The sequence below is a fragment of the Sinohyriopsis cumingii genome, chromosome 5, assembly GCF_028554795.1.
Source record: "Sinohyriopsis cumingii isolate HCF-2022 chromosome 5, ASM2855479v2, whole genome shotgun sequence".
Classification (NCBI taxonomy): domain Eukaryota; kingdom Metazoa; phylum Mollusca; class Bivalvia; order Unionida; family Unionidae; genus Sinohyriopsis; species Sinohyriopsis cumingii.
The window spans coordinates 155,564,581-155,585,297 of record NC_142965.1 but is presented as its reverse complement, the minus strand read 5'-3'; the positions used below and the strand labels follow the sequence as shown (position 1 = coordinate 155,585,297).

At 36.5% G+C, this 20,717-nt stretch overlaps 1 protein-coding gene across 4 annotated transcripts in view; it reads right to left on the bottom strand.

The window, feature by feature from the left end:
- The window catches only part of LOC149800511 (uncharacterized), a 65,601-nt gene that overhangs the window by 28,001 nt on the left and 16,883 nt on the right, over positions 1-20,717 (bottom strand). For all 4 annotated transcript variants that reach the window (XM_089960139.1, XM_089960136.1, XM_089960138.1 and 1 more), the window contains exons 5-7: positions 16,879-17,098; positions 13,288-13,385; positions 3,855-4,293 (exon numbers count right to left, since the gene is read on the bottom strand). In XM_089960139.1, the coding sequence (XP_089816265.1) occupies positions 3,855-4,293; positions 13,288-13,385; positions 16,879-17,098 (757 nt within the window). The remainder of the gene's footprint in view (positions 1-3,854; positions 4,294-13,287; positions 13,386-16,878; positions 17,099-20,717) is intronic.

The following is a 20,717-nucleotide window of genomic DNA, read 5'->3' as shown; positions in this document are numbered from 1 at the left end:
GTGAAAGACAGATATATATCTAGACCGGAACTTATCTATCCCATATTTCTAGATCAAAACTTATCTACCCCATGGGAAAGATAGATATCCAGGTCAGAACTTTTCTATCCCAAGGGAAAGATAGGTTTATATAAAGACCAGAATTTACCTGCTCCCCTGAGAGATTTATATCCTGACCAGAATTTCTCTACTCTTAGGGATATATATATATATATATATATATATATATATATATATATATATATATATATATATATATATATACCAGAATTTATCTACCCCAAGGGAAAGATAGATTTATATCTAGACTAAAATTTATCTGGACAGACAGATAGACAGCACCATAAAATAACATGAAATGCCTTATATGGACAGACAGACAGACATCACCATAACACAATATACAATGTCTTACATGGACAGACAGATAGACATCACCATAACACGCTATGCAATGTCTTATTTGGACAGACAGCACCATAACACAACATGCAATGATTTATATGGTCAGAGAGATAGATAGCACTATAACAAAATATGCAATGCCTTATATGGACAGACAGATAGCACCATCACACAATATGCAATGTCTTACATGGTTAGACAGATAGACTGCACCATAACACAACATGCAATGCCTAATATGGACAGACAGACAGCACCATAACACAATATACAATGTCTTATACGGACAGACAGATAGACATCACCATAACATAACATGCAATGCCTAATATGGACAGACAGATGGATGGCACCATCACACACTATGCAATGCCTTATATGGACAGACAGATGGACAGCACCATAACACAATATACAATGTCTTACATGGACAGACAGATAGACATCGCCATAACACAATATGCAATGTCTTATTTGGACAGAGAGCACCATAACACAACATGCAATGATTTATATGGTCAGAGAGATGGATAGCACTATAACAAAATATGCAATGCCTTATATGGACAGACAGATAGACACGACCATAACACAACATGCAATGCCTACTATGGACAGACAGACAGCAACATAACACAATATGCAATGTCTTATATGGACAGGCAGATGGACAAGTACCATCACATCACACAACATACAAAGCCTTATATGGACAGTTGTTGTTGGTGTGCGGTTTAACGCCATTTTTCAGCACAGGATAGGCTATACATGGCGGCCAGTATTAATAGTGGAGGAAGAACCAGGGGAAACCCCTGGAAAGAACCACTGACCCATGAGATGCTACTGGCAATCTTTCTCACATACCTTATATGAACAGATTGATGGATGGCACCATAACACACTATGCAATGCCTTATATGGACAGACAGATGGATGGCACCATTACACACTATGCAATGCCTTATATGGACAGACAGATGGATGGCACCATTACACACTATGAATTGCCTTATATGGACAGACAGATGGACAGCACCATCACACACTATGTGACGCTTTATATGGACAGATAGATGGATGGCACCATTACACACTATGCAATGCCTTATATGGACAGACAAATGTATGGCACCATTACACACTATGAATTGCCTTATATAGACAGACAGATGGACAGCACTATTACACACTATGCAATGCCTTATATGGACAGACAGATGGACAGCACCATAACACACTATGCAATGCCTTATATGGGCAGACAGATGGACAGCACTATAACACAACATGCAATGCCTTATATGGACAGACAGCACCATAACACAACATGCAATGTCTTTGTCACATTTGCTAAGCCCAGCTATAAAGTCATGTATGAGCTATAATTTACTGTCTTGGAAATATTACTATGGCAATGTATTTGATGTCTAAAGATTGCCGCAGGCTAGTGTTAATCTCTTACGCAATGTTACCATGACCAGCCAGAAGACTGGAATCTTGAGATGGCAAAGGCGACCGCTCGCATCACTTAACAAAGGCTTGCTGTATCACAACTAGGTGTTATAGCTTAGTCCTAAGATCAGAAGGGAAGCAGGCAGGATGAACGAGGCTTGTTCTTATCCATACCTACATTGACAGCAAGAGGGACATTGTCCACTATGTTTGATTGGATCAGTCCACAGTGATGTCCAATCAGAAATTGAGTTAGTGGGTGTGATTACAATTCGACGTGAATTATACTTTCAGAACTTGTAAATGAACTTAGTCTCACCTAGGAAGATTGCTGAGCAACATAGGGTTACTCCAAGACAGCCACTCATAATTTGGCGGTAAAACTCTGAGGTATATTCTCAGGAAAGAAAAGGCTGAGAAAAGGAAGCTTTTTAGGGAGCACAGAACTCTGGGTTTGATCGAGTCCCAAATCTTCAAAGTTGGAGATGGAAGTGAGTCTAGCTGAAACAGTCAAAGTCGACAGAAGGCTATTTGGTGTAGAGAAGGTAGAGGAGAAGGAATAAAAGTCTGGAGGAGAAAGTAGAGGAGGAGAAGGAGTATAGATATGGGGGTTCAGAGCTTTACTAATCTTTCACTAATCTAACCAAACTTGAGCCTGGGTGGGACTTCTATAATAGTTTAAATAAAATATTGGGAGCACCCCACCCTAACCATAACAACCCTCACAGTCTTATATGGACAGCACCATTTCTGATTTTCTTTTAAGAAAAAACATATAGTCAAATAATAATAGGTACAGGCTGATATATATATATATATGTTGATAAACATGGAGAAGATAACTTAATACATGCATGCAGATTTTAAATAAATGCCTCAATGTATCACAAGGTATTTGGTTCAGGCACTGCAAATGATTTTTCATATTACATACTTTAGTATTATTATCTTAAAAATTAAACAAGTCGGATCATTATCCATCGCTAACTGATTCATTAACTGTCAAAAATAAACAAGTCGGATCATTATCCATCGCTAACTGATTCATTAACTGTCAAAAATAAACATGTCGGATCATTATCCATTGCTAACTGATTCATTAAATGTCAAAAATAAACATGTCGGATCATTATCCATCGCTAATTGATTCATTAACAGTCAAAAATAAACAAGTCGGATCATTATCCATCACTAACTGATTCATTAACTGTCAAAAATAAACAAGTAAAAAATCTTACAGCTACTTCAATGGTTTGCCATTTCAATCCCTTTACTTTTATTGATAATATCTAATTTGAAACAAAATAATCTAAAACAATCTAATTGCACATCCTCTTCTCAGCATGAACAGTGACACACCTTGGATCATATCATACAAAGAGTTACAAACATATGGTGCCTTCCTGTCCTGACTGCAAACAATTTTAACATCACTGTACATTCAATTTATGGATATCTGACCTTTGATTGTCTGTCAAGGATACTAAACAGACAAGGAGCAAATTGTTCCCAAACAGATATGGAGCAAAGTGTTCCCAAACAGACAAGGAGCAAAGTGTTCCCAAACAGACAAGGAGCAAAGTTTGCAGACAAAGAGCAAAAGGTGACCATACAGGCAAGGAGCAAAGGTTGACATACAGGCAAGGAGCAAAGGGAGACCATACAGATAAAGAGCATGGGGGAAAAATACAGACAAGGAGAAAAGGGTGACCATACAGATAAGATTGAATAATTCATATGGTAACAAATGCATATTTTCTGTCCATATGAACAGACACACCAGTTCCATGAGGTACCAAGTGCACACTTTCTGTCCATATGTACAGACACACCAGTTCCATGAGATAACAAGTGCACACTTTATGCCCATATGTACAGACACACCAGTTCCATGAGATAACAAGTGCATAATTTCTGTCCATATGAACAGACACACCAGTTCCATATGGTAATTATTGCATTCCCTGACAATGACATTTTAAAGAAGTGGTACTTACATTTAAGTGTCTCAATGAGTCTTCTTTGGTAATTTTTCTCTTTCTTGATGTATGTGACCCAGGCAAAGTCTTCTGGAATGATGTCATCTGGTACATCAATAAGCACAGGAATGACATGTAATTGATTCTTTTCCACATTTTCATGCAATGTCATATTGTACATGTACATATGGAATTTGTCCTTTTTAAAAGTGTCTTGAGAAAACAAGAATATAGCCCACTGTACAGAACTGATACATTCTGAAAAAGATTCTATCTTTAGTTGTCCTGGTTTTAAATGCTGGTAGTCATAAATAACAAAACCCTCTCTGTTCAATAATTCACATAACTCCTTTTTAGTTTCAAGTTCCAAAGATGAATCCTCACCGGCCACTATACACACTTTTCTGGACTTGCTACAAAGTGATGAACTCTGCTGCGGCACACATTTGCGTTTAACCTGTTAATAAAATAATGCAATCTCATTTCAGAAAATATTCAAAATACTGCAGCTTGTAATTGACACCTCTGTTCTTGTAACTTCTGCAATTCTGACTCAAGCAGCCTTCAAAGAGACTCTAAATGTCTTCTGTTCAGAAATTTAATGAATTTGATGATAACAACATGAAATACAAAAGACATTTTTTTCATCTTCAAATGCTGTGTTTAAAAGCAAGTATCAACTGGTCTGTCAGGCTTTGCGATAAATAAATTGCAGTTTCTGAAGAAGTGAGAGAAAATATGATAACTGATAGATTGTCCAGATGGAGAATTGTGAACCTAAAAGTGAATTCTCAGGGTTCCATTTTTTGAAGTGTTTAAATCTGCATACCATGTTTGATCATTCTTCCTGTATAATCACCTTATTGATCAATTCTATAGAAATGGTTATATTATAGACCTAAAAAATCTTGTAAACAATACTTCCTGGATCAATTACTATTAATGTACACATGAGACTTAACCCTGTCCATCTTTACCCACAGTACCAGGCCATATGCAAGTTTCTACACACAAAAAAATCACAGCAATCCTATAATTATTGAATATTATTGAATCTTTGTTAAATGGCTGCAGAAATAATAAACTTTGTTTGATTGTTTGTTTTGTTTCGAGAAAATAAAAAACACAGCTCACTGTGCAACACTGACAATTTGGTAATGATTTCACTGTTAATTGTACTGGTTCAGAGTTATTAATGACAACAAACCAGCTTCATGCAGCCAAACACCTTGGTGACATTCAAGTATTCAAAGTGAGAGGTAAGAAAATTGCAAAAGACTGGTGGAATATTTCCATTCCTTACAGCCATTTCAGCACTGTTAACAGCTGCAGCTCCAGCCATTGCAAAAGCAGCTGCATTAGAAGTCATCAGAACTGCATCTGGGATGGTTCTGAAAAAGGTGACTGGAGTATGCAAAATATCTCGTTAACAAATTAAAAGAGGATGAGGTCTTTAATTATCCTCTTGGCCTCAAAAGTAGACTTGGATATGGGTAGCATACATGGTATAACTGGAATCATCCACATAGATTTAACAACAGGATCTGGAACACATTGGGTAGCATACATGGCATAACTGGAATCATTCACATGGCTATAACAACAGGACTGGGAACACATTGGGTAGCATACATGGCATAACTGGAATCATTCACATGGCTATAACAACAAGACTGGGAACACATTGGGTAGCATACATGGCATAACTGGAATCATTCACATGGCTACAACAACAGGACTGGGAACACATTGGGTAGCATACATGGTATAAATGGAATCATTCACATGGATATAACAACAGGATCTGGAACACATTGGGTGGCATACATGGCATAACTGGAATCATTCACATGGATATAACAACAGGACCTGGAACACATTGGGTGGCATACATGGCAAAACTGGAATCATTCACATGGCTATAACAACAGGACCTGGAACACATTGGGTGGCATACATGGCATAACTGGAATCATTCACATGGATATAACAACAGGACCTGGAACACATTGGGTGGCATACATGGTATAACTGGAATCATTCACATTGATATAACAACAGGATCTGGAACACATTGGGTAGCATACATGGTATCGCCTCGACATCTTTCCTATTTTGACTTGTATGGACATGCACTGATACTTTAAGTTGATTATTTACCCTGAAACAGTACACAACAACCACAGTTTTATTCAATGCTGCAATTGGAAACTAAACTGGATGGCCCCATATGCAGACATCTTGTTGTTAAAGCATTGTGTGCACTTCAGTATTCACCAACCCTGCAATGCTTATTGATTTTACATTAGTTTATGCTTAACGGTATATAAAATGCCTATTGATATGTATGGAAGCTCAAATGCCTCATGCTGCAGCCCTAATGTTGATCTCCCCAGGCATACTGCCAAAGTGGATTTAACCAAATTTACCAGTTACTGATATTAACAATGGTGAGCTTGTGATTTCCAGAGAAGATATTGTTTTAAGACTGTGAGGGTCTGTTGTATAGCAAATGGATGGAATCAGTGACATTGGGGGAAAACAACGACTGTAGACTGCACCAACAAAAGTCTATGCCAACAAATACAAAATCAATAGTTAAAATGTCTGGCGAAGAAATGAGTGGAGATGTTACCATGAACGGAAACTGAATATGATAAATGCTAGAAGAGCCCATTGATGATGCTAATTATGTGATGAAACAATAAGTGAATGTAAAGTCAGCGAGTGATTATGTTATCAAGGTCATGGCTGACAATACCAGCTTGTCAGAAAAACTTACGTTTCCTGATGACACATATCACAATATACAAAGAGGATCGGTAACCTGTAGAGTATTTGGTGTAAGAAATGACATTATTAACAGATTTCATTGCAGTGGTGACTTTTGACTTGTTGCTAATAGTTCTGGACATTATTCTTTATCATGTACATATACACTAACACATATATACAAAGTCTTCATTATTATTATTATGTACACATGTATTCTAAATATTAGGCACCATACAAAGTCCTCATTATTATTATTATTATATACACTAACACATGGGGGTTTGCTAACAGTCAGTTAGTAGATGAAACACAGAAACACAATCATTGGAAAACCGTAATGCTGGAGCTAAAATATTCAACTAATGGGGTATCTTTATTTAGGTCGGATCACAGTGATAAGTCTTCAAAAATGTTTTGACTTGCAGGCTCATTTAAGATCAATAACGACAAAATAGACATAAGGGACAAATGTTTGGAATGAAGCATTATTAACCATCTTTGGTGTCTGTATTTAAGATCAGATTTATCATTACATATAAGTGATGGATTCTGAACACAGTGATATTAACATTGATGGTGATTTTGTTTATAATATATATATTATAATCTTGCGAAGGGTACAATACAAATCAACAGTTGGGACCACACTGATGTAATCTTGTGATGGGTACAATACAAATCAACAGTTGGGACCACACTGATGTAATCTTGTGAAGGGTACAATACAAATCAACAGTTGGGACCACACTGATGTAATCTTATGAAGGGTACAATAAAAATCAACAGTTGGGACCACACTGATGTACCAATACCTACTCAAGGTCAGCTTCTCATTAAATCTCGAAGTTGTGATGAATGTGAAAATGGTTTCCAAAGGCATCTAACAGAGTTTGCCTGGCCAGGTTGTCATCTGTACATTGCCCGATCCCACATGCAGTCTGGTTGTGCTGTCATTTTGGATCCCCAGGTAGATAATATTTTCTCTCAGATCAGTTAGTCCATGACCCTTATATGTGCTTAATTGTTTTGTCAGTAGTGGATCCTAGTTTGTTCTACTTCAACTTAAAAGTGATTTTCTTTCACAATGACCTTCCAAACATTTTAATTAATAGTGCAATTTGTGCCTGCAATGCATATTCCTGATGTCAGGGTTAGTATAAAGGCCAGCCTGGTAGTGACAGTTAGGGTTAGCATAAAGGCCAGCCTGGTAGTGACAGAGTTAGGTTTAGGGTTAGCATAAAGGCCAGCCTGGTAGTAACAGGATTAGGGTTAGGGCTAACATAAAGGCCAGCCTGGTAGTGACAGGGTTAGGGTTAGGACTAGCATAAAGGCCAGCCTGGTAGTGACAGGGTTAGGGTTAGCATAAAGGCAAGCCTGGTAGTGACAGAGTTAGGGTTAGCATAAAGGCCAGCCTGGTAGTGACAGAGTTAGGTTTAGGGTTAGCATAAAGGCCAGCCTGTAGTGACAGGGTTAGGGTTAGGGTTTGGGTGGGCATAAAGGCCAGCCTGGTAGTGACAGGGTTAGGGTTAGGGCTAGGGTTAGGGCTAGCATAAAGGCCAGCCTGGTAGCGACATGCACAAAGTCATCATTTTTGCCAAGTGTGGGAAACCTAACCACTAGCAGTTGATTCTTGGTAACCATGATTGTTGTCTGCACACCCTTTACTGAAGGCCTGAGAGGGTGGTAAGGGGCGAACTTGTGACTGAACTATGACATGATGCTTTTCCAACCATGTAAAAAGATTATTACAGACCCTGGTGTGATGGATGAAGGCAGCTTTGACCCACATGAAAATAATGAATTAGTTCATTTTAGTCCACAAGACAGATGGCAATAATGAAACTTCATTTAACACAGTGCCTTTAACTGACTCGATCCAAAAACACAGTGCCTTTAACTGACTTATCCAAAAACACAGTGCCTTTAACTGACTCGATCCAAAAACTGAAGAAACTGAAAGACAGCTAGAAATAATTTCATATACCCCACTTGTGGCACTGAATGAAACAGGCAACAAATGTTTTGAGTTTTAACAACCTGAATGTATGGTAACCATTGTATGCTTGCGATTCTATTGTTATATTTTTATAGCTCATGCTTTCTCATGTTATATTTTTATAGCTCATGCTTTCTCATGTCGACCTCCATGTTGGACGGCACACTTAAGTCAGCCTGCTTTCTCTATAGCCAAAGAGGTCCTGGAATATTTGTTTGCAGTTCTGACTCATTTTTAACTCTGGTAAGTATGTTCTTGATATTTTGCATTAAATTGATTGCAAGTGGTAAAGGCATTCAACTTTTGCAGTTGCCATCATCTGGGTTTGTGAACCAAGGATCACCAACATTTAAAACAAAGATGTTTTCATTCAGACTTTCCATTCTGAATGTGGCAAAGTCCTGTGAGATATTCTCAATTAAGATCACCCAGCCATTTTTTCTCTCCAAACCCATTCTGCATAAAGTAGTTCACTATCAGCTCATATTCAGCCATCATCTGAGCTGAGAAGTTCATTATTTATGGGTATACACTTCAATAATGATAATTGAGAAGTCCAAAATTTATGGGTATACACTTAAAAAATAATAATAATTGAGAAGTCCATTATTTATGGGTATACACTTCAATAATAATAATAATTGAGAAGTCCATTATTTATGGGTATACACTTCAATAATAATAATACTTGAGAAGTCCATTATTTATGGGCATACACTTCAATAATAATAATAATTAAAAAGTCCATTATTTATGGGTATACACTTCAATAATAATAATAATTGAGAAGTCCATTATTTATGGGTATACACTTCAATAATAATAATACTTGAGAAGTCCATTATTTATGGGTATACACTTCAATAATAATAATAATTAAAAAGTCCATTATTTATGGGCATACACTTCAATAATAATAATAATTGAGAAGTCCATTATTTATGGGTATGCACTTCAATAATAATAATAACTGAGAAGTCCATTATTTATGGGTATGCACTTCAATAGTAATAATATTTGAGAAGTCCATTATTTATGGGTACGCACTTCAATAATAATAATAATTGAGAAGTCCATTATTTATGGGTACGCACTTCAATAATAATAATAATTGAGAAGTCCATTATTTATGGGTATGCACTTCAATAATAATAATTGACAAGTCCATTATTTATGGGTATGCACTTCAATAATAATAATTGACAAGTCCATTATTTATGGGTATGCACTTCAATAATAATAATTGAGAAGTCCATTATTTATGGGTACGCACTTCAATAATAATAATAATTGAGAAGTCCATTATTTATGGGTACGCACTTCAATAATAATAATTGAGAAGTCCATTATTTATGGGTATACACTTCAATAATAATAATAATTGACAAGTCCATTATTTATGGGTATGCACTTCAATAATAATAATAATAATAATAAATACTTTATTTGATGATGGTAACTCAGTATATAACACTACTCTCCCCTGAGGCCATCATGATGAACAAGTTATTGTAAATCCAAGTAAGAAAAAAAAATAAACATTAAAAAAAATACTCTGTGGATGGAGGTTAAACTTGAATGCAACTAAGAATATACTGATGATCCAACTCGCTTTATGGCTGGCATTAAGTTACTCAGTTAAGTCCTAAACCCTAACCCAACTCACTTTATGGCTGGCATTAAGTTACTCATTTAAGTCCTAAACCCTAACCCAACTCACTTTATGGCTGGCATTAAGTTACTCAGTTAAGTCCTAAACCCTAACCCAACTCACTTTATGGCTGGCATTAAGTTACTCATTTAAGTCCTAAATCCTAACCCAACTCACTTTATGGCTGGCATTAAGTTACTCAGTTAAGTCCTAAACCCTAACCCAACTCACTTTATGGCTGGCATTAAGTTACTCAGTTAAGTCCTAAACCCTAACCCAACTCACTTTATGGCTGGCATTAAGTTACTCAGTTAAGTCCTAAATCCTAACCCAACTCACTTTATGGCTGGCATTAAGTTACTCAGTTAAGTCCTAAACCCTAACCCAACTCACTTTATGGCTGGCATTAAGTTACTCAGTTAAGTCCTAAATCCTAACCCAACTCACTTTATGGCTGGCATTAAGTTACTCAGTTAAGTCCTAAACCCTAACCCAACTCACTTTATGGCTGGCATTAAGTTAATCAATCAAGTCCTATCAAGCAGAAAGATGCTGAAAATAACAGGGTTTGCACTAACTACACCTTGCATCAAGTAAGTTACAGGGAATATAAGGGTCGTTATGACATGAAGGGAAGTTACTGGCCCCCACTCCCATGCCTTGTGAACCTGGAGATGGATAATAGACACAAGACACTCTGTTGTATGGCATAGAGAATGGATAATAGACACAAGACACTCTGTTGTATGACATAGAAGGCAACCTGGAGATGGATAATAGACACAAGACACTGTTGTATGACATAAAGGCAACTGGAGATGGATAATAGACAAAAGACACTCTGTTGTATGACATAGAGTATGGATAATAGACACAAGACACTCTGTTGTATGACATAGAAGGCAACCTTGAGATGGATAATAGACACAATACACTCTGTTGTATGACAGAAGGCAACCTGGAGATGGATAATAGACAAAAGACACTCTGTATGACATAGAAGACAACTGGAGATGGATAACAGACACAAGACACTCTGTTGTACAACATAGAATATGGATAATAGACACAAGACACTCTGTTGTATGACACAGAAGGCAAATGGATGAAGAAACCATGGTGGCTCATGGTCAGAATGCTGGACTTATGGCCATAAAGGTGCAAGTTTGAATCCTACCAATGAATCAAAACAGATCAGCTACTGTGAGCTATCCTTTGGTTTGGCACATTATTCCAATTGCCTTGCATAGCTGCCAACCTTCCAGGCTCACAATTAGTGAAAATAGGGATAAAAAGTCGTGAATTTGGACACGAATTCGTGAATAATACCATGACAATAACTCCATCCACTCTGACTACTCCGACCGTCAATACTACACTATATCAAGTTCGCAAAATAAAAATAAAACACTACATATATGCAGAAATATTTATTTATCAAGACATGATACTGTGGAAGACTTGAACTTCCTCAACTGCTTGATCGTAAATTTGTTTTCTAAACAGTTCCGACTTCTTGCCTGCTGGTTGATCTTGGGGACTAAAATTGCTGACAAATTTTCTGCAGCTAAGGAGGCCTTAAAGTCTGTCTTATTTTTCCTCACTAAAGAAAATACTCTTTCGCTGTCACTGTTGCTGTGAGGAATGCACAGGAGCTGCAGCATTTTTGGTTCTTCCACAGGAAAATTTGGAAGCGATTTTCGAGTCCGGGAACATATGTCAAAACAAATGTTTAGCATGGTCTCCAGCTGATAAAGGTAGATTGTGTTCGACACAAGAAAACTCACAAATAATGCTTAAGCGTTGGTAGCCTGCGGGTCTTCCACCAATGGTTTAAAATATTCCAGAGATGAAATCTGCGAATTCTTAATTTTCCCAACTTCTACGTGTTTTTTGCAACCGACATTCTTCCTCATATCGTCTCTGCGATGGCACACCGAGTGCAAAAAGCATGAATGAATATCAATGTTTAATGGCAGAATGCACGGCCAATTTTTGATATATTCCAAGGTAAACTTCACTTTTTGAGTAATACATTTCTTTTTCCTTGGTGGGGAAGACATTTTCAAAATCTTACATGCGATGCTGAACGTTAACTCGAATCGGTGTTTTGACACATGCGCGGAGCAAATTTCCGGTTAGGCCCCAGTTTCTCTCAAAAGCATTTGTAAAACTACTCTTATACATATAGATTAAAATAGGCTAAAATGCTTGCGACCGGGCCAACTGTACTAATCGGCTGTAGATCTACTAATATCGTGACCAGCGGTACCGGACCGTTTTGGCAACTGCGAATATCACGACTAGCGCTTAACGGGAAATTGGTTATTTTATTAAAGATTTAAAATAATTGAGGATCGGAAAATTCGTGAATTTTTGTCTTACGGCGTGAATTCGTGAATCGCTGAAAAAGTCGTGAAATTCACACCAAATTCGTGAGGGTTGGCAGCTATGGCCTTGGCACAAAATAACCTACTTGTGGGCACATTATTCCAATTGCCTTGGCACAAAATAACCTACTTGTGTTAATGTACCACAAAGCACCAAACCAAAGCACTATACTTGGCATGGAGATATGTTACTGGGTACCTGAGTTTCTAATGGTGCAACTACACCATGGAAAGAATCAAGTAAGTTACCTGATGCCTGGAATTAACTACAGTCTCTGAAGATTACAACGTACTCTATACTTGGCAATAAGCAAGCTACTTGATTTACAGGAACCTCAGGTTCCAACCCACTCTACATCTAATGGTAAGTAAGTAGCAAGATGTATGAACAAATAAGTTCCTGAGACCCACCATTCCAACTTTCTCTATGCCTGTTGGCAAGTAAGTAACATGATGACTGTATTAAGTACTTTAGTGAGAACATCATGTTCCAGCTTACTCTGTGCCTTATGGCCCATTAGTAACTTGATGCCTGACATGAAGAAAATTACTGAAAACTCTACCTCCATCCCCACTCCATGTCTAATGGAGAAAAATGAAATGGATATGTCTTTGCATTGTTGGGATAATGATACTCACAACACTATTCTTTCCAAGGTGATGACTATTGGTTTTCAGGAGCTCTTCCTTTATGGCTTGTAGTAAAAGGTCATACAGACTATGGTTTGCAGCTCTATCTGAAAAGATCATACAGACTAAGGTTCACAGCTCTGTCTGAAGATTCAATAACAACTGCACAATAAATCAGCTGGGCAATTCAGATAATAAAATTTCTAAATTTCTAAGTCAAACAGGGGCCATACAATTCATTTGAACAAAATGTCTCATACCAAATTTGTTTTCAATCCATGGATCTTCAAAAAAATATGAGCAGAAACAAATTTTGCAAAGAATATGAATGTGACATGAGTAGCACCATATGCCCATTCTGTAGATATGGCAAGGATATAATTACTTTAACGACCGCCCTACTTGACACTAAATGCCCATTCCATAGATATAGCAAGGATACAATTACTTTAATGACCGCCCTACTTGACACTAAATGCCCACTATATAAATATGGCAAGGATACAATTACTTTAATGACTGCCCTACTTGACACTAAATGCCCACTTCATAGATATGGCAAGGATACAATTACTTTAACGACTGCCCTACTTGACACTAAATGCCCACTATATAAATATGGCAAGGATACAATTGCTTTAATGACTGCCCTACTTGACACTAAATGCCCACTTCATAGATATGGCAATGATACAATTACTTTAATGACCGCCCTACTTGTCACTAAATGCCCACTATATAAATATGGCAAGGATACAATTACTTTAATGACTGCCCTGCTTGACGCTAAATGCCCACTATATAGACATGGCAAGGATACAATTACTTTAATGACCGCCCTACTTGACACTAAATGCCCACTCTATAGAAATGGCAAGGATATAATTACTTTAATGACTGCACTACTTGACACTAAATGCCCACTCCATAGATATGGTCAGGATACAGTTAATTTAATGACCGCCCTACTTTACACTAATGCCCACTATATAGATATGGCAAAGATATAATTACTTTAATGACTGCACTACTTGACACTAAATGCCCACTATATATATGGCAAGGATATAATTACTTTAATGACTGCACTACTTGACACTAAATGCCCACTCTATATATATGGCAAGGATACAATTACTTTAATGACTGCCCTACTTTACACTAAATGCCCACTATATAGATATGGCAAGGATATAATTACTTTATGACTGTCCTAACTGACACTATATGTCAACTCCATAGATCTTATGAGGATATAATTAGCATAATTACTGCCATAGCTGACTGTAACAATCTTGCTACAGTATTCCAGCTGCCTCTCCAAGGACATGGGTATAATTACTCTAATGACTGCTATTGCTGACTGTAACAATCTTGCTGCAGTATTCCAGCTGCCTCTCCAAGAACATGGGTATAATTACCGTAATGTCTGCCACAGCTGACTATAACATTCTCTACTACACAAATCCAGCTTCTGCATAGATATGGTTATAACTGTTATGCTGACTACAGCTAGAGAAATCCAGCTCCTGCATGGCTATTGTTATAACTGTTATGCTGACTACAGCTAGAGAAATCCAGCTCCTGCATGGATATGGTAATAACTGTTATGCTGACTACATCTAGAGAAATCCAGCTCCTGCATGGATATTGTTATAACTGTTATGCTGACTACAGCTAGAGAAATCCAGCTCCTGCATGGATATGGTTATAACTGTTATGCTGACTATAGCTAGAGAAATCCAGCTCCTGCATGGATATTGTTATAACTGTTATGCTGACTACATCTAGAGAAATCCAGCTCCTGCATGGATATGGTAATAACTGTTATGCTGACTACATCTAGAGAAATCCAGCTCCTGCATGGATTATTGTTATAACTGTTATGCTGACTACAGCTAGAGAAATCCAGCTCCTGCATGGATATGGTAATAACTGTTATGCTGACTACAGCTAGAGAAATCCAGCTCCTGCATGGATATTGTTATAACTGTTATGCTGACTACATCTAGAGAAATCCAGCTCCTGCATGGATATTGTTATAACTGTTATGCTGACTACATCTAGAGAAATCCAGCTCCTGCATGGATATGGTAATAACTGTTATGCTGACTACATCTAGAGAAATCCAGCTCCTGCATGGATATTGTTATAACTGTTATGCTGACTACAGCTAGAGAAATCCAGCTCCTGCATGGATATGGTTATAACTGTTATGCTGACTACAGCTAGAGAAATCCAGCTCCTGCATGGATATTGTTATAACTGTTATGCTGACTACAGCTAGAGAAATCCAGCTCCTGCATGGATATGGTAATAACTGTTATGCTGACTACATCTAGAGAAATCCAGCTCCTGCATGGATATGGTAATAACTGTTATGCTGACTACATCTAGAGAAATCCAGCTCCTGCATGGATATGGTAATAACTGTTATGCTGACTACATCTAGAGAAATCCAGCTCCTGCATGGATATTGTTATAACTGTTATGCTGACTACAGCTAGAGAAATCCAGCTTCTGCATGGATATTGTTATAACTGTTATGCTGACTACATCTAGAGAAATCCAGCTTCTGCATGGATATTGTTATAACTGTTATGCTGGCTACAGCTGACTACAGCAGTCATATTGCTGAATACAGGTTCATTTTCTTTAGTTAAATTTGGCATCATGATTTGTTAGAGATCATTCAAACTTAAAGTTAACATTAGTCACTGACACATGAAATACAGATCACAGTGACCTAACTGGAAGGCTGGTCAGGGTACAAGACTAACAATGCATCACCTCAGTAAATTTATTTAGCAGACAGATTTTGTAAAATTTGAAAATTTGGAAGTGCAAATCTTTGCAGTTTGTTAAGAACGCATTAAAAATATGCTCATGCAAAAAGTCTGACACAATTCACTGAAGGGTAATATACAGTGGTCTAGTTGGGTATTAAAACTGATGCATTCACTAAACTGCACACTATAATTACTGGATATGCCACCATGACATATGTGAGACTTTTTGATTTGTTCGCCCAACACAAAATGGTGTGATATCCAAAAAATAAAACGAATTCAGAGTAAATAGTTTTATCTCTAAAAACGATATGGGTCTTGTTTAGCAAGAGAGATAAACTATTAAAAGTGCATCTTCATCAAGGGGACAGGAAATTTAAAATGACCTCTTCTATACATCACTAAGACTCAGACTAACCATCATACACCACTAGTCTGGCCATGCTATTACAAGGCCTGTTCATGGGGTGATTCAACCACCATCATACACCAGTAGTCTGGCCATGTTATTACAAGGCCTGTTCATGGGGTGACTCAACCATCAGACACCACTAGTCTGGCCATGTTATTACAAGGCCTGTTCATGGGGTGACTCAACCATCAGACACCACTAGTCTGGCCATGCTATTACAAGGCCTATTCATGGGGTGATTCAACCAATGGTGCATGGCATAATAGAAAACACACTACCATCATACACCACTAATCGGGCCATATTATTACAATGCCCATTCATGGGGTGATTCAACAAATGGTATAACAAATGGTGCATGGCCTAATAGAAGACAGATGTTAAATCTGACAGACTTACCATCATACACTAGTAGCCTGGCCATGTTATTACAATTCCTATTCATGGGATGATTCAATAAATGATTCATAGTGTAATAGAAACGCCAGACTTGTAACAGACGATCTGTTGCTGATAAGCGATGAGATGTTTCTTGATTTGTTTTCAGCCACTGTTCCTCTTTCTCTAGACGTTGAATCACCCTGAGAACATTTGGGTAGCCACTAACAAAATAATAGCGCTGAAAATAAATGAAAAGAATCCATGTGGCAGCCATTAAATGTGGATAAAAAAATAATATTGACAATTTGGTTAATAAGTGATAACTAGCCCTTCTAACACAGCACAACACCTAAAATCAATGCTACTAACATAGCACACCACCTAAAATCTATGCTACTAACACAGCACAACACCTAAAATCAATGCTACTAACACAGCACAACACCTAAAATCAATGCTATTAACACAGCACAACACCTAAAATCAATGCTATTAACACAGCACAACACCTACAATCAATGCTACTAACACTGCACAACACCTAAAATCAATGCTATTAACACAGCACAACACCTAAAATCAATGCTAACACAGCACAACACCTAAAATCAATGCTATTAACACAGCACAACACCTAAAATCAATGCTAACACAGCACAGCACCTAAAATCAATGTTATTAACACAGCACAACACCTAAAATCAATGCTAACACAGCACAACACCTAAAATCAATGCTATTAACACAGCACAACACCTAAAATTAATGCTACTAACACAGCACAACACCTAAAATCAATGCTATTAACACAGCACAACACCTAAAATCAATGCTAACACAGCACAACACCTAAAATCAATGCTATTAACACAGCATAACACCTAAAATCAATGCTACTAACACAGCACAACACCTAAAATCAATGCTATTAACACAGCACAACACCTAAAATCAATGCTATTAACACAGCACAACACCTAAAATCAATGCTTCTTTTGAAGAGATTTACCTGCACATGACTTAGCATAATACTGAAGATTTCATGAAAATTTTTAATATAGCCATGATACACAGAGGATCTTACATGTAATGAAATATGTTGAAAAACTTCTATCTTTGTGAGCCTTGGCAGTGTATTTACCTATTTTATATGGACATTTTGACTCTAGATGAGCAGCATATTTATATATCTAGACACTAATTGACTCAAATAGCTTATTTACACATTTTATACAGCCAACCTGACTCTAGATGAGCAGCATATTTATATATCTAAACGCTAATTGACTCGAACTGCTTATTTACACATTTTATACAGCCAAACTGAATTCTAGATAGCAGCATATTTATACATCTACACATTAATTGACTCAAACAGTTTATTTACACATTTTATACAGCCAGTCCGACTCTAGATGAGCAGCATATTTATATATCTAAACACTAATTGACTCAAACAGCTTATTTACACATTTTATGCAGCCAAACTGAATTCTAGATGAGCAGCATATTTATATATCTAAACACTAATTGACTCAAACAGTGTATTTACACATTTTATACAGCCAGTCTGACTCTAGATGAGCAGCATATTTATATATCTAGACACTAATTGACTCAAACAGCTTATTTACACATTTTATACAGCCAGTCTGACTCTAGATGAGCAGCATTTTTATATATCTAAACACTAATTGACTCAAACAGCTTATTTACACATTTTATACAGCCAAACTGAATTCTAGATGAGCAGCATATTTATATATCTAAACACTAATTGACTCAAACAGCTTATTTACACATTTTATACAGCCAAACTGAATTCTAGATGACCAGCATATTTATATATCTAGACACTAATTGACTCAAACAGCTTATTTACACATTTTATACAGCCAGTCTGACTCTAGATTAGCAGCATATTTATATATCTAGACACTGACTCAAACAGCTTATTTACACATTTTATACAGCCAGTCTGACTCTAGATGAGCAGCATATTTATATATCTAGACACTAATTGACTCAAACAGTGTATTTACATATTTTATACAGCCAGTCTGACTCTAGATCAGCAGCATATTCATATATCTAAACACTAATTGACTCAAACAGCTTATTTACACATTTTATACAGCCAAACTGAATTCTAGATGAGCAGCATATTTATATATCTAAACACTAATTGGCTCAGTGTATTTACATATTTTATACAGCCAGTCTGACTCTAGATGAGCAGCATATTTATATATCTAAACACTAATTGACTCAAACAGCTTATTTACACATTTTATACAACCAAACTGAATTCTAGATGAGCAGCATATTTATATATCTAGACACTAATTGACTCAAACAGTGTATTTACATATTTTATACAGTCAGTCTGACTCTATATGAGCAGCATATTTATTTATCTAAACACTAATTGACTCAAACAGCTTATTTACACATTTTATACAGCCAAACTGAATTCTAGATGAGCAGCATATTTATATATCTAGACACTAACTGACTCAAATAGCTTATTTACACATTTTACACAGCCAGTCTGACTCTAGATGAGCAGCATATTTATATATCTAGACACTAACTGACTCAGTGTATTTGCATATTTTATACAGCCAGTCTGACTCTAGATGAGCAGCATATTTATATATCTAAACACTAACTGACTCAAACAGCTTATTTACACATTTTATACAGCCAAACTGAATTCTAGATGAGCAGCATATTTATATATCTAAACACTAATTGACTCAAACAGTGTATTTACATATTTTATACAGCCAGTCTGACTCTAGATGAGCAGCATATTTATATATATAGGAACTAATTGACTCAAACAGCTTATTTACACATTTTATACAGCCAGTCTGACTCTAGATGAGCAGCATTTTATATATCTAAATACTAATTGACTCAAACAGTGTATTTACATATTTTATACAGCCAGATCGACTCTAGATGAGCAGCATATTTATATATCTAAACACTAATTGATTCAAACAGCTTATTTACACATTTTATACAGCCAAACTGAATTCTAGATGAGCAGCATATTTATATATCTAAACACTAATTGGCTCAAACAGTGTATTTACATATTTTATACAGCCAGTCTGACTCTAGATGAGCAGCATATTTATATATCTAAACACTAATTGACTCAAACAGCTTATTTACACATTTTATACAGCCAAACTGAATTCTAGATGAGCAGCATATTTATATATCTAGACACTAATTGACTCAAACAGCTTATTTACACATTTTATACAGCCAGTCTGACTCTAGATGAGCAGCATTTTATATATCTAAATACTAATTGACTCAAACAGTGTATTTACAGATTTTATACAGCCAGACCGACTCTAGATGAGCAGCATATTTATATATCTAAACACTAATTGATTCAAACAGCTTATTTACACATTTTATACAGCCAAACTGAATTCTAGATGAGCAGCATATTTATATATCTAAACACTAATTGGCTCAAACAGTGTATTTACATATTTTATACAGCCAGTCTGACTCTAGATGAGCAGCATATTTATATATCTAAACACTAATTGACTCAAAACAGCTTATTTACACATTTTATACAGCCAAACTGAATTCTAGATGACCAGCATATTTATATATCTAGACACTAATTGACTCAAACAGCTTATTTACACATTTTATACAGCCAGTCTGACTCTAGATTAGCAGCATATTTATATATCTAGACACTGACTCAAACAGCTTATTTACACATTTTATACAGCCAGTCTGACTCTAGATGAGCAGCATATTTATATATATAGACACTAATTGACTCAAACAGCTTATTTACACATTTTATACAGCCA